At 49.3% G+C, this 15,793-nt stretch overlaps 1 protein-coding gene across 2 annotated transcripts in view; it reads left to right on the top strand.

The window, feature by feature from the left end:
* The first annotated feature begins 544 nt into the window (after positions 1-544).
* TCF7L1 (transcription factor 7 like 1) overlaps positions 545-15,793 on the top strand; it is a 150,706-nt gene continuing 135,457 nt past the window's right edge. Inside the window, exons 1-3 of one of the 2 annotated variants that reach the window (XM_087863629.1) lie at positions 545-1,249; positions 1,333-1,396; positions 1,611-1,738. In XM_087863629.1, the coding sequence (XP_087719755.1) occupies positions 1,001-1,249; positions 1,333-1,396; positions 1,611-1,738 (441 nt within the window). In that variant the 5' untranslated portion in view covers positions 545-1,000. The remainder of the gene's footprint in view (positions 1,250-1,332; positions 1,397-1,610; positions 1,739-15,793) is intronic. The other variant, XM_087863630.1, reaches the window with a different exon arrangement.

Here is a 15,793-nt window from a genome sequence, read left to right on the forward strand (position 1 = left end):
GGTCCGGAACTATGGGGCAAAGGTGATCTTCGGGATTTCAGCGGCGGGTGACTTTAGACACCTGAACAAGGTCAAAAACCTGGGCTAGGGAGGGGGTGCGTTGGAACCCCACAGGAAGGAGGAGTACAAGGCCGCCCGGTATATTCCAGGGTGCCATAAATTTGTCCGATCCTCTCTGTCCTACGCATCCCGCGAGGGCGAGCAGGCTGGCGGGATCCCGTGCTCCGACGAACTCCAGGCTGCGAGTGTCCGCGGCCGGGTCTGTGTGTCCGAAGCTTTCCCGCAGGGGGCAGTGCCGCCCGCCGGCGCGCCGCTGCGGTGGGAGGGGGTGTGGAAGCGGTGCGGAGTTCTGGGGGTTCTTTGGAAGAAAGTTAGGGGATGCCTAGCGGTGGGGGCGGTGGGCCGGAGGGTGCAGGCGGGGCGCCGGGGGTGCGGGGCGAGGCCCAGGGGAGGGGGTCAGGGCGAGGCGGGAAGGGGTGGGGGGCGAGGGAGGTACGCGCGGCGGGGAGGCGCAGCCCCCGGAAGGTGTGAGTGAGTGGTGTGCGAGTGTGAATGCGAGTGAGTGTGTGTGCGCCGGAGCTCTCCGGGTTCCGCGAGGCGCGCGGGTGTCAGCTTGCAGCCGGGGCTCCTCCCTCCGGCCCCCCTGCCCAGACCGGCGATCCCTCCTTCCTCCGCCGCTCGCCCCTCCCCGGCGGGCCAGGCGCTGGGACGCCCCGGCGGAGCAGGCGGCGGCGGCGGCGGCGAGTTGGGGAGCCCTGGGCTGGGCGCTGCCGGAGGGGCCCGAGCCGAGCCGCCCCCGCCCCGGCCCGGCCGCGCCGGCCCGCTTCCCGCCGGGCCACGCCCTGTCAAACTTTGTTGCCTCGGCCGCGGCGGCTGCGAGCCGAGCGGGCCGGCGAGCGGGAGGGAGAGAAGGAGAGAGGGAGGGGCGGGCGCCGGGCCGGGCCGGGCGCGGGCGGCGAGGGGCTCGGAGAGCGGCGGCCCCGGCCCGCGCGGCCCCACCATGCCCCAGCTCGGCGGCGGCGGCGGCGGCGGCGGGGGAGGCGGCGGCGGCGGTGGCGGCTCGGGCGCCGGGGCGGCCGGCGGAGGGGACGACCTCGGGGCGAACGACGAACTGATCCCTTTCCAAGACGAGGGGGGCGAGGAGCAGGAGCCGAGCAGCGACAGTGCCTCCGCGCAGCGGGACCTGGACGAGGTCAAGTCGTCCCTGGTCAACGAGTCGGAGAACCAAAGCAGCAGCTCGGACTCGGAGGTAAGGAGGCTCCCGAGGCCGACCCCGGGGGACCCCGGCCCCGCGCCCGCTCACCCGCCCTCGCCTTTGTGTCTCCTCCGCAGGCGGAGAGGCGCCCGCAGCCCGCCCGGGACGCCTTCCAGAAGCCGCGGGACTATTTCGCCGAAGGTACGTGCGGGTCGGGGCAGCCCCCAGTCCCGGCCCCGCTGCGCCCAGCGCCTCAGCTCAGGCCGCCCACGGTTCCCCTTGCCCCGTGGCCGTGCCCCTACTCTCCGCCCCCCTCGGCCACAGCCGTCCTGGAGCGCGGTCCCCGCCCCGGGTTCCCTGCCGCCGCGCTGTCCCCGGGGCCCGGGCCTCACCCCCGCCTCGGTCTTGCCCGCAGTGAGAAGGCCCCAGGACGGCGCGTTCTTTAAGGGCCCCCCGTACCCTGGGTACCCGTTCCTGATGATCCCGGACTTGAGCAGTCCGTACCTCTCCAACGGACCCTTGTCTCCCGGAGGAGCGCGCACGGTGAGTGCCTGTGCCGCGCCCGGGCGGGTGGGAGGCCGGGCTGGCGGGATGCGCCCCCGGGCTCGGCGATGGGTTGGGGGATGGGGCCGTCCTGGGAGGATCCCGGGCAGAACATGTTTGCGGAGTTGAACTCTTCTGTGGCGGCCGAGCGTTGGGCTTCGCTGGCCAGTGTCTGGGTGAAAGTAAAATTCCTTTACATTTTCCCCTTCTGCTGGGGAGAGGCTTTGGGGTCCAGTTCTGGGGGTCTTCCCTGGCCTCCAGAATTCTTTGCTGGCAGTAAAGGAAAACTTGGATTTGTGCCGGCTTTTTTTGGCCGGGAGTGGGGGGGTGTCTCGCTTTCCTTCCTGGAAATCCGTCAGTTTTCCCTGGCAGTTGGGCAATGGGCCGGGGGAGCTGGGTTGGCGACGTTGCCCCCGACTCAGTTTCACTGAGCGACTGCGAGTTGGTTCCTAAGAAACCCAGTATTCGTGGCGGATTATTCACACACCCCCTCCCTACCCCCAGCCATCGAGCAGGGGCCTCAACTGTTCTGTGGAGCTTGGGATTTTAAACTCGCCTAGATGATTTGGAGGGTGACCCGAGGCATTCTTCAAGTTGAGGAACTTGGCTTTTTCCCCCTTTGTTGCCGGCTTTTCTCATTTAAAGCGAGCGCTGCGACACTTTAAACCTGTTAATGGGCGCGCATTGTGTGCTGCGCGCTGGCATTTAGAGCCGTGATTAAGCAAATTGACCGGGCCCCAGACGACGTGCAAATGAGGGCGGATTCCATCGCCCCCTCCCTGGCCCTAAACTCGCGCCCCCCGCATCGCGAGGGGCGCAGCCCTGGGCCGGTGAGGCCTTTGTGTCCCTGAGCCGCCACCTCACCCCACTCCAGGGCGGACTGCCCAGGTGCTAGGTCCGATGGCAGATCTTCGGTGAGCACCCACTGCTGTGACTGTGTCAGGCTCTTGCGCGCTGTCCCTTGGGTGCCACGTGCGCCCTGGTGGTTCTCCTTGCTTCCCGGTGCCTGCCAGTTCGTGCTTGATTAGGGGGCGGGAGGTGTTGGCGCCTCGAGGGCAGGCCCGACAAATGCACTTTTTGCTTAAGCTGTCCTTAAATAGCGATCATAATTTGAGGGCCGCCTGAGAAATGCTGGGGGGGGGGTGAATGAGCACTGCCTGCTGGCATGGTACAGGGCGGGTGGAGAGTGGAGGCACTGCTGTGGATTCAATGGAGGCGCTGTCCTGGCCGGAAGGGATGTGGAAATGGAGGTAGGAGGCTCTGACCTGGGGAGAGGGGCGTGGGACCACACACCTTCACCTTTCAAGCAGGGAAGGCCCCGCAGCTTTGTCCCTGCTTTGGAGCACCCCAGGAAGTCCTGATTATAAGCTGGATATGGGCATCTGACTGGTGCCTTTTCTCATTCATATTGAAAGTGGGTAAAGTAAAAGTTGAGCAAAACAAGCTGCCCCGACTTCTTTAGGTTTCCGCCGATTCCCTTCCCCGCGCACAGATGTACCTCCGTTCCCAAGAGTTTCGAAAGCTCGCTTTTGCTCAGGTCCCTGTAACTGGGGTTGAGGGGGATGATCACAGAGTCCCATTTTTCCATTTGCCATTAGATGTCTGGAAAGAGGAGTCTGGGAGGCATTAAGGTCCATGAGTCAGCAGCACTGATCCAGGTCCTGGTGCAGATAAAGTCACCAGAAATGTCCCAAATGTGACCAATCATTTCCCTCAAGCGGGCTATTCCTTCCACCCACCCAATTCTCTTTGGGGGGTTTTGATTCTTCCTCTTTGAACCGTGGCTCTGACAACTGCCTGTCTTCATCTGTTGCTCCCCACCCCCACCCCGAGAGCCCCAGGGGGACAGGTTTTCTGTTCGTGTCCATTCCCTTCTTTCCTCTTACTGCCTCTTCCGCCGCCCTCCCTTCCTTCTTCCACCTTACGTGTTCTTTTGCCTAAGAAGTTCCACGGGCTGGTCTTCGCTGGTACAGGGGATTCCTGATGACTAAATCCAGGCCTGCCAGGGAATTCTGGAGCTCTCCTTGGAGAAGCCAACCTTTCTCTGCCTGTCTCTGACTGTCCCTGCTTATTCCTGCAGCTGTGGCCAGCCTGGGCCCATGTCACCGTTCTCCTTTTAAGCCTCCAGGGACACTCAGGTCTTCTTGCCGTCGACTTGTCCTAAGGAACTTAGTGTGCCCTGTCCCACTCCCATACATCATCTTGTCCCCCCGGTGAACTGCCCTGACAGAAGTAAGTTCAGTTTCCCAGTAGTTTCTGTGCCCATAACTGTGTCAGGCCTGCCTGGTTACGAAGTTCATTGACGAGCTGGGGAAGTTTCCTGCAGTTAGATGAGCTCCATACAACCTGCTAATTTTGCCCTATCCTTGAGCATCATGAGCTTTTAGGAAAGCAAGTAAGGAAACACTTAAGCACTTAATTGTCTGGACTCTGAGGTTGAGATGATGCTTTTCCTGTGGATGATTATATTGTTGTAATTAATGTGATTCTCACAGTAGGCAAACTGTAGGTGCAGACAGAGTGGCCCTCTGTTGGGGTCCAAGCCTGGTCAAACGAATGTAGATAGAGAGGGGGTAGAGGAGGGGTGGGGGCGGGTCGCTGCTGCAGGCGAGGGGTGCCTGGAATAGATGATCTGCTCTCTCTTTTGGCATCCCAGGTCTTTTTTTGTTTTACTAACACATTTCACGACCTTAGGCGTTGCTCCTCTAGAGCCTTTAAGTAGTATAAATTTGGGTGACTTCAGTTCTCTGCTGCTCTCACACTTTCTGGAAATACCAAGCCACAAGCAAAAGTTGGGATTGGCTGAGGCGTTCTGAGGGTGTTAATTGACCCTAGGAATAGCAAGCAGCAGGACTGCAACACCCTTACCCCCTGGCATAATTCCTGCTGCAGTTTGGCCTTCTCTTCCCCATGCCTTACCTTTGCCCTGCACTCTGGCTTGGCTGGGAGGCTGGGAAGTGGCCTCTTCCTGAGGCTCTTTAGAGAAGAGGTCCCCTCAGCCTGGGGTGTGTGCCAAGCCTCCAAGCCATGATTCATTCTCCTCGGGAGCCCTGGGGACCCTGTGGCCTGTGAAGAGATGAAAAAGTGCCACAAACCGTCTTTCTCTCCTTCACGTAGCCACCCTGAAATTACACATTCGTTCACGAAAAGGCTTCACAAGTTTACTCTACCACCTTGGTACCATTGACTGGTTTTTTGTTAGGAAAACGTAAGCCAGCGTGGAAGAAAGTGGATGTCAAAAATAGCCTGCGGCTAATAAGAGCCCAAACGAAAATGCTGAATGTGGTGCTGAATGTGGTTCGGTGACTTAGCTATGAGCTAGTGGAGAGGAGTTGGACCACGACGTGAGGCCGACGACATTTTGGAAAAGAACAGTTCTAGGTAGAGTTGCCAAGGGAGTCTACGGTTTGGGGTCCAGTTTCTACACTGAAGAGCTACTGTCGTGCAGCTCAGGCATCACCCTCTGGCACCTTCGTCAGACCAGCTCAACTCAGGTTACTGTAGGAAATGGTTCTGTTCTCCAAATGTGCGCTCGTCTTCAGTCCTTCGTATCCCCTCCACTGCTCATGGCCGGTCTTGCTAGCATCCTGGATGCGCCTGCTTCCTTCCAGACACAAAGGAACCCCGGCAGAAGTCTTTGTGTACAGAGAGAGAAGTGGTCTGTCTTTGGGAATTGTATGTAAGAGCGAATAAGGGAATCCTTTTCTTTTGGAAGATCAGTATAAACATGCTGCTTTCGGTAAAATTCTTTAAAGCCATTTCATCTAAATATAACTTGTGTTCCATTTTTTTTCCCCCCTAAATATAACTCAGGGTTTAATGAGGGTTTTTTACATGGAACGAGCTTTTGCAGGGGTCCTGCCTGGGTTGCTGCCGTTTTGGCACTTGGGTTGCTGGGGTGGTGGGGTGACAACGAGGGACAAATTCTGTGGAGGGAACTTGTATGCTGTCCATCTTTTTGCTTTGGGTAGGTCAGTGGATCCGGCGGAGGAATGCCTGACTTGCTTTACTTTTGGGAAGTTGTAGGTCGGACTCATTCTTCATTGAGCTCACTTCTTGGGATTCTGGAGGAGAAAGTAAGCTAGGACACGAACAAAAATCTAACCTTTAACGGTGTTTCTGCCTTTACAGTGATGTGCAAAGCTACCCAAAGAATTGCGACCTAAAGAATAATTTAAATGATTAACTGATTGGAAGCTGCAATAATCCAAATATATTTGATGCAGCTATCCTACTTATATTCTAGTTTAGAGTCAGACTTTACTTTGCCAAACTAGGAAATTTAGATCGGCACCCTTAAGATTAATTCATAACTTCTCAACTTCATCTGACATTTACTGAGGACCTGTCATGGGCAGTGGGAAGTAGTTTGAGGTACACCCCGCTTTGCCCTGCAGGGCTTAAAAATTGAAGTGGTGTTAATGCAGACCTCTCGAATAGGAAGTCTCTGTTAAGAGTCAACAAAGTCCAGAGAAGAATTTTCAGAGGAAAGAGAATAGAAAAGTTGTTTTGGACTAGCATGATCAAGGAATATAGGGAGAGGAAGGTGTTTTAAACTAGTCGCTAGAGTATGTGACTCTTGATCCTGAGGTTGTGAGTTCGAGTCCCACATTGGGTGTAGAGATTACTTAAAAATGAAACTCCCCCCGAAACCTAAACTAGTCCCTGAAACTCAGTCATTCTTCAATTCCAGGTGATTCTTGTTAATTATAAAAAATTTAAACAAACCGTACAGTCTTCTTTCAACCCAATCATGAGGTAGAAGCCAGCACTGGGAGAGCAAAGGCCAAAAGTTTAGGGTTGTTTGGGGTAATATAGGTTATTCCATTTGCCTGGATGGATGAGGGGCCGGGGCATGGGAGGCCTTGAATGTCAGTGAAAGAATCCGGTCTTACTCGAGAAGCAGCGGAGACCCATTGAAAGTTATGCTGGGAAGTGCTGCGACTGGTGTGTGTGCTTAGATCACAGTGTGGGAGAGAGAGGACCTAGAAGGAGCTACAAACGTTAGGAGACTCCTAGGAGTCAAGGGTGAGGTGAAAAGTGCCCACGAGTATCTGAATGGAAAGGAAGGATAGAATTTTTGTGGGGAAGGATAGTGACTGGCTGCAGAAAGTGGCTGATGTCACAGTTAACTGTCAATGTCTGAGCCTCGGTGACCTGGGGGAATGACTTCTTCTAGGTGGGGTCCTGGTGTGTCATCTTTGCCTGCCCCATGCTGGACAGATGCTCATTGACCACTTTGGCCATAACAGAACTCACACAGGCTGTGAGGGGCTTTCGTTTGGAGGAACTGCTGAGTTTCCTCGGGGACACATGGGGTCCGAGGGGATGATGAGTGGATAGTTGAAATTGCAGCAATTGGAAGAGCAGGGGGCCCAGAGAGGAAGGGACAGGATGCTCAGGGCAGAGGAAGAAGTCACTGAGGTAGCATGGAAAGGAGCCCTTGCCAAGGTAAGAGGTGTGCCTAGATCCTGTGACATCCCGGAAGCTGGTCCTCAGCGTCAGATGCCACAGAGAGAGGGGCAAGAAGATGGTGGCGTGAAGAGGAGCTTTGGGAATTTAGCAATTAGGAAGTTATCGGTGCCCAGTGAGACACGTAATCCAGGCAAGTGGGGGTGATAAGGTAGGGGGGGCAGAGATACCAGCTCAACACTGCCCAGGTGGGTGCCCGGGTGCTGTGCTGTGGGTTGGTCCCAGGGAGTGGCCCATCCCGCACTCAGCCAGAACCCCAGACCAGACTCCCGCCCCAGACCAGCCTCCCCTCGTGCCCCCTGTGTACCTTACACATTTTCTGTCTACCGTAACCTGGAAGTCGTTGAAAACCAGACTCTGGACAATCTATTGAAGAAGTTTGGCTGCAACAAGAAGAGGGAAGGAAGAAGAGGGCCATGGAGAAGAGTATATTTGGGGTGCTGGTGTGGGAGCTTGTTTGTAGGGCAGCCCGGTAGGGTGGAAGATGAATGGGGAAGAAGACAGGAGGGAGAAGAGATAGGTCTAGAACTGGGAAGAGGTCAGTCTTGTTTCAGTGATGGAGGACGCTCAGCGGTAAATGGGCTCCCAATTTTACAGACTAGCCCTGGAGTTGAAGATGAGGATGTGGCAAAAGGCAGAGGTGGACTTGGCAGAGATGGAGGGGCAGTGCATCGGATGGCTAGATAGCTTTGGTGTTCTCCAACCAAGGGCCAGGTGGCAAGGGTGAGGCTCCTGGACGTTTTGGCAGTACAGGCCCTTCCTCTGCACCCCGTGAGAAAACCCAAAACCTTTGGGAACCTTTTACCTACATGTTAAATAATGAAATGTCGTGCATTGATTGAGAGCTAGGACGTATCTGGGACATGTTTCCTCGTTTTAATGTCTGAGGTTGGCTGATTTTGAAGGAGGTTATAAATGGGAATCAAAATACAACTCATTTGCGGTCAGGGGCAGATACTGGGATGTGATAAATAATTGGGATGGGAAACGACTGACCGCTTAAAAGCATGTAGAAAACTGCCTGAATGGGCTAATCTGATCTGTATTTTTGGAGGAGGTTTTTATATGTCCCATGCTTTATTATCTTCTCTCCAACTGGATTGGATTTCAGTTGAAATAAATTGCAGTTTCCAAAACCTTGGCATTCGGCAATAAAGGGAACACAAGGGAAATAAAGGGGACTCACCTTGTCCTCTGTACCCTATGTGCTGCCCAGTGAACAACTCTGGGGTGCTGTCGATTTCTTTCTTAGACTCATAAGGTGTTAGAGATGCTCTGAGTTACGTCCGTTGACAGCTACTTTTAAGGTTCTAAGATAAATGTCAGAATCTTAAATCTTTTCTTTATGTATATAGCCTACAGATTTTCGTGGGAAAATGAACAATTAGTTTAGAAATACATTTCAGAGTTTGAAAGTAAAACCATAAAAATGTTTTCTTAAACATGGCCCTTTTCAGGAGCTTTTGGGGAAGTGATAAGGGGTGATAGATAACTTTAGTTACCTGGAGTCCTCAGGACAGGAAATGAACTCACACTCATACGCACAAACTGTGCTATAGCATTTTAGAAATCTCAGTGGGGAGTCGGCTTCCAGATTCTCTTCCTCTGCCCCTCCCCCCACGCGCATGTGCTCGCGCAGGCTCTCTCTCTCTCTCTCTCTCTGTCTCTCTGTCTCTGTCTCTGTCTCTCTCTCTCTCTTGCTGTCTCTCAAATAAACAAATCTTAAAAAAAAAAGAAAGGAAGAAAAGAAATCTGTTTCATTCAAGAGGAACAAGGCCCCAAGTGTTCACCATAATTGTAAAAAGTAACCATAAAATAAATATAAACAAAAAATTCCCCAAAGAAGAAACTACAAATAACAACCACATATGTGAAACTAATGTTCAGCCTCCTAAGTAGCTAAAAAATGCTAATAAAGAAGAGAATCTCCCCCCCCCCCACCAAATTACCAGAGGTTTTGTCTTAATAGGACTTTTAAATGCTGGCAAATGTTTGGTGAAGGGGGTGCCCTCGTTTGCTGTTCCTGAAGGGTGTTCATAGCTCCGCCCCATTGGGAAAGCACTTGGCAGTGGCTCCGAAAACCTTAATATTTCTCAAAGCTTCTAACCTGCTGGGAAGTAGGTACTTGTTATTCCCATTTTGGTTCTGGGCGGGCAGACTAGTAGTAGGGGTCAAGTATCTTGTTCAAGGTCACACCACGGGCAATTGACTGGTGCAAAGAGTTGAACTTGGTTGTGAGTTTAAAGTCCAGTCTTCCCATTCTACCCTTGTGACTACACGCAGGCCTGATGTAACCAGCTCCTCCTCCAATTGGGAGGACAGCTGACCTTTGCTTCTCGGTTCAGAAATCCTGATGTGAGTTATCAGTTGGGGTGGAGGGTGGGTAGATTTGTTCTGGCTTCACAAATTGGACCTGGGAATGCACCTTCCCAAATAAACAGTTGTCTAAGTGAGTGGCTGGGGCTTAAGTTGTTCTACCAGCTCTACCCCAGAGGACTTAAATAACCTTTAGTGGGTGTCCCCCAGAAGTTCACTGCAGCACATTACCCTCTTTGGAGAGAAAAGTGGTTATCTACTCACATTAGCACTTTTTTGAACTTGAGGACAGTTTTTCCTTGTTGAAATCAGGGAGGGCTGAAGAATACACAAGTGTGTCTTTGGTGTAGAAGAAGGTGGGAGGAGTAAACTTGCTTGCTTCCCCTGCAATTTGTATTACAACATAGTTTGGTTAATAAACCAAGCTCTAGGGGCGCCTGGGTGGCTCAGACGGTTGAGCGTCAGCCTTCAGCTCAGGTCAATGATCCCAGAGTCCTGGGATCCAGTCCCGCATCGGGCTCCCTGCCCGGTGGGGAGTCTGCTTCTCCCGCTCCCCCTGCTTGTGCTCTCTCTGTCAAATAAATGGATAAAATCTTTAAAAAATAAATAAATAAATAAGTAAAATAAAATAAACCAAGCTCTGGTGAACCAAGCGTGCAAATATTATTTCCTTATTGTTTATTTTATAAAATACCGCATAAATCGGTTGCCTTTTTAAAGCTCTCTAAGTTAAAAATCAGTCCTAGTCATTTATAACTATTTCAATAAATTGACTATTAAAGGAATAAATACTGAACATTTACACAGAGGATTATTTTAAGAATTCCAGAGAAGGTATTAGTCTCCTCCCTACTCACCTTTGTCTGTGTGGGAGGGTGTGGGTATAAGATGGTTTGAAATTAGGATTCAGGTCATTCAGTGCTTTTTCCTTCACTTCCCAAATTATCTTTCAGGTGGTCTCTTTCTGAAAACAATAGCATGGTGGGAAGATTAACAGGAGGGGCTTCTGAGTATGCCTGATAGAAGTTGGGGAGGCACTTGGGGCCCTAGCTAAGCCCTTCTGAGATCTGGGTATTGCAAGACACTGAATCTTAATGAGATAAATGCCTTACACCTGATACAGTCAATCGGTTCATTATTTGTAGGAACATCTATTAAAAAAAATATGTGGAAAACAAAAAGACATGAATATAAGAGATAGTAAAAAGATAGCTGCGCCTAGGGACATCTGGCTGGTTCAGTCAGTGGAGCACGTGAGTCTTGATCTCAGGGTTGTGAGTTCAAGTCCCATGTTGGGCATAGAGCTTACTTTTTTTTTTTTAAGAATATTTATTTATTTATTTATTTATTTGTTTATTTATTTGGGAGAGAGACAGGGAGAGCACAAGCAGGGGGAGGGGCAGAGGCAGAGGGAGAAGCAGACTCCCTGCTGAGCAGGGAGCCAGATGCAGGGCTCGATCCCCGGGGTTAGGGTTAGGGTTAGTGATCTGAGCTGAAGGCAGATGCTTAACTAATAACTAAGGCTCTCAGGCACTCCCTAGAGCTTACTTAAAAAAAAAAAAAAAGTTGAATCTAACAATGAGGAAGAAAAACAAAAGAAGTAGGAATAAGTGGTGTGAAAAGCTGATCAGTTTACAAGTCCAGATTTGTTGGCAGTAGTGATCTCTGATGTTTGGGACTACCTTCTTCTCCGTAAATTCCCAGAAGGATAAATCGGGGTCTCTAAGGTCAGATGGACTTACAACACATACCTGCTAAGGGCGGGTTGGGTGTTCCTCCCTGAGATTCTTGTGCACGGACCCTGCCTGGGTACCCGGGTAGCCCTCCAAGCTGGACGGGAGCATCCCACGAGCTCAGGGAGATGTGAGCTCACCCAGGATCAAATAGTTACGAAGGATGGCAGTAGGACTGGGTTCAGTGGCATCATTGGGCTTTCCTCTCTCCCCTACTCGGGGGAATCTGCAGCGAGCCCCACAGTGCTACAGAGAAAGTGCACTCAAAATACTTTGTTACTAAACCGTAATACCTGACTCAGGATAAGTGACTCACAGACATTTGTTGAATGTTGACGGCATGAATATTTAAGCATCAGCATTTTAAAAAACAGCCCTGTAGGCGCCGGCCGTGTTCCGGGGCACTCTGTCACGCTGCGTACAACTGTTGGCACATGGGATGCTCGCACGTCTGATCTCATCACGTGTTTTATCCTGGAGGAAGCGGAGACAGCGTAAGTGAGGGGCCCAGAGTCGCTGCTCTGAAAAGTGTTAGAGCCATCATTCCGGCCACAGTGCTAGAGTGCCCCTCTCCTGAGAGTTGACCACCACATTGATGTGAAAACGCCATGTGGAACAGGCACAAAGAAATGGTGTGTACGAACGAGAGAGGAGTGAGGAATAACATGTCTGTATTTATTCATTTCGGTGGCATGTCCACCCCTTTCCCTTAGAGGGACTTTTAATCCCTACTTCTGCCTGGGGTAGTCAGAGCTTTAATGTCTGGTCCCTTCACAGTTTCAGAAAGAGTGGTCATTGTTGCCTCAATCTTTCTCTGCTTTTCTGTGCTCTCCGGCTCCATTTATTCTGTTCCCTCTGATTTCCCTTGTGTTTTTCTTCTCACGTCTTGAGGTGGTAGAGTTCTTTCCCTAGATACCACGATATAAAATACTGTAGGTGCGTCTGTTGACTTGGTCTGGAGCCCGTTTCCGACTCCTGACCAAGTCCCACTTGCTTGTGTAGGCATGAATAGTCTTTTCTTTTTTAAGATTTTATTTTCAAGCAATCTCTACATCCAACGTGGGGCTCGAACCCAGAACCCCTAGATCAGGAGCCGTATGCTCTACCAGCTGAGCCAGCCAGGTGCCCCTGAGTATTATTATTATTATTTTTTAAGATTGTGTTTATTTATTTGAGAGAGAAAGAGCACATGTGGGCGGAGGGGCAGAGGGAGAAACAGACTCCCCGCTGAGCGGGGAGCCCTGGATGTGGGGCTCTGTCCCAGGACCCTGAGATCATGACCTGAGCCAAAGGCAGACTCTTAACCGACTGAGCCACCCAGTTGCCCTGAATATTATTTTCGGTGTAAATTGGATGTGGTCTTTGCTTATCAATTATATTATCTATTTAAGTGTTTCCTAGGAGGACTGCAGAGAGGAGAGGTAGAGTATTAGAGTAGGAGCGTTAAAGATACGTGACGTGAAAACACTGTACAACATAAGCTTTTCTGTTATAAAATACTCGTCAGGGAGGGAGACTCTGTGCTGAATTCTGGAGTGGGAAATGGATCAGGATGGCAAGGCTCTCGAAAGGAGAGTTAGCGCAGGGAGGGGCTGGGATGGTGAGAGCAACTGGAGTTCGAGAGAGCCCCTTAAACACAGTTGCTTTTGCTTGGCACCGAAGGAGGAGAGAGGAGCGAGGAGCAGATCCCGCAGACAGGCCACTCCTCCCTCTTGGGGAGGCAGTATGGCTAAAGGGGTCCGGGACTTGCGTTTGGCTACGGTTGGCCTGCCCTTGAAGGCCAGCCCAGCCCCCATCTGGCTCCGTGCCCCAGTATCCTAGGGTGCTCTTTGGCAAAATGGGGATAATGGTGTATTTGAAGGTTACCGAATTAACATTTTGGCTGAATAGACAGCATTTTAAAACCAGGATTTGCACAAGACTAAAACTAAATGCATCATAGAATGAATCTGTGAGATATAAAAAGAAATGAGTAATGTCATCCAGATAATTTATAGTATTATTACAACTTTATTAAGAAGTTTAATGGCCAAAAACTTTAAGCAATATCTTAATAAGTGGATGTTTTCTTGCAGTATTTTAAAATATTTTTATAGGAAATGATTAAATGGTGTAGTCACGGGAGAACCAGAAAAGCTTCTACAAAAGTAATTGGCACATCACATTTCAGTTCTTAGTGCAGATTTTGATTTATATGGTTATCAGTTACCTTTGGGAAGAGTTACAGATCACTGTAACAGAGTTGCCAGTTTGTGTGAATTCTTAATCTAATAGGTGTCAACAGAATGATATATATACTGTTGGTTCATATATATGGAATATATATGTTAATTAATTTTAACTTTTTACTTTGAGATAATTTCAGACACAGAGAAAGTACAGAATAGTACAAAGAATTCCCACGTATTTTCCTCCAGATTTCCCCAAACATTAGTATTTACTATATTTTCTTTATCTTTCTCTTTTTCCATAACTTTTTTCCTGAGCCATTTGAGAGTAAGTTGCAAATACAGTGCTCCCTTACTCCTAGGTAACTTCACGCCTATGTCCTACCACCAAAGACAATCACCACAATGTGGTTATCAAATCTAGAAATTAACATAGACCTGTTGTCTATAGACCTTATTCAGATGTTGCTACTTGTCTTCAAACTGTCTTTTGTAGCAAAAGAAAACATTTAAAAGAATTTGGGGGCACTTGGCTGGCTCAGTTCATGGAGCGTTTGACTCTTGATCTCAGGGTTGTGAATTCAAGGCCGACATTGGATGTAGACATTACTTAAAAATAAAATCTTCAAAAAAAAAAAAATAGTATTTGGGGGGAAGGGTCCAGATGAGCCAAGGTCATGTGTTACACTTGGCTGTATCTGTTTGGTCTCCTTCAGTCTAGAACAGCTCTTCAGTTTGTCTTATGTCTCTTATGTTCTTCACTTTTGAAGATCACAAGCCATTTATTTTGTAGAAGGACCTTGAATTCTGCTTTTTTTCAGATGTTTCTTCATGAATAGATTCAGGTTCTTTATTTAGGCAGGAAAACTACGTGGTTGCTACCGTGTCCTTCTCTGCTTCTCGCGAGATACCATCTCTTTTTCACACTACAGTTGATGTTAATTTTGATCACTTGGTAAAAATTACATCTGCCAGGTTTCTCCAAGGAAGTTAACTATTTTTCCTCTTTGTAATTAATAAGTGTTTTGTGGGAAGATACTTTCTGACTCTGTAAATAACCTGTTTCTCATCACACTTTCTTCCATTGTTTTTAGTATCCATTGATGTTTCTTGCCAGAAATAGTTATTACTCTGTTGTGGCCAAACTGATGGTCACATTTGGGAAGTTTGACATTGTAGTGCGAGAAAAATAATTTCACGACTCTGTAAGTGCCTAGATTGTTTCTGCGATGCCCCACCGCATATTTGTGAATACTAGATAGATGAAGGAACAAGATCTTTTCGGTGTTGGTTTTTTTGTTTTTTTCTTAAGACAGTGTCTTCTTTTCATAGTTTTCACCATCTTTATTATGCCTGGATCATAGGTGATTTATCAAAAAAGGGCAGTACATGATTTTGAAATCTTGTGAAATATTGAGGTAGAAAAGTTGACATTCTGCTCTGCACTCTTCATAGGATGAAAAGAACTTCCTAATTAGGTTTTTAGGTTTTTATCTGATGACTCCTGTGGAGTTCCTCACCGTCTGGATTTTGTTAAATGCAACCCTACGATGTCCTGTAACATGTTTTTCTATCCCTTGTAGTTCCTGAAAATTGTTAGCTGGATTTGGATTCTTTTCTTTTTTCTTTCTTTTTTTAATTTGAGAATCTAATGGACTTTATTAATTGATTTATGATTCAGGCAGCATCCCATCCAGCAAGTAGGGGGAGTTCCCTGGATTTAGATTCTTGATCCAGCTTCAGGGTTCTCTCTCTCTCTTTTCCTCTCTCCTTTTAAATTTATTTTTCAAAGTCGCTTTCATAGATGATGTCCTCATATTACGAGACACTGGAGGTCTGGTTGTCTGTGAAATTAGCAGCCACCAATGGCCATCATTCACATCCATTACTTTATTAGCAGTTTCGAAGTGCTGATAGCCTGTGTCTTTCCTTCTTCATCTATCAGCTGTACTATTTTTTTAAAGATTTATTTATTTATTTTAGAGAGGAAGAGCCCGAGTGAGCATGAGCGGGGAGAGGGGCAGAGGGAGAGGGAGAGGGAGAGAATCCTCAAGTGGACACTTTGCTGAGTGCAGAGCCCAATTCAGGGCTCAATCCTAGAGCTGAGACCGGGAGATCGTGACCTGAGCTGAAATTAAGAGTCAGATGCTTAACCAACAGAGCCACCCAGGGGCTCCTCATCTATACTATTTATTTTATTTTATTTTATTTTATTTTATTTTATTTTATTTTATTTTATTTTATTTTGTTTGTCAGAGAGTAAAATATCACGAGCAGGGGGGAGGGGTAGAGGGAGAAGCAGATTTCCCGCCAAACAGGGAGCCGGATCCCAGGAATCTGGGATGGTGACCTGAGCCGAAGGCAGA

Source organism: Ursus americanus, chromosome 7, assembly GCF_024610735.1.
Source record: "Ursus americanus isolate L20-20 chromosome 7, mUrsAme1.1.p, whole genome shotgun sequence".
Taxonomy (NCBI): domain Eukaryota; kingdom Metazoa; phylum Chordata; class Mammalia; order Carnivora; family Ursidae; genus Ursus; species Ursus americanus.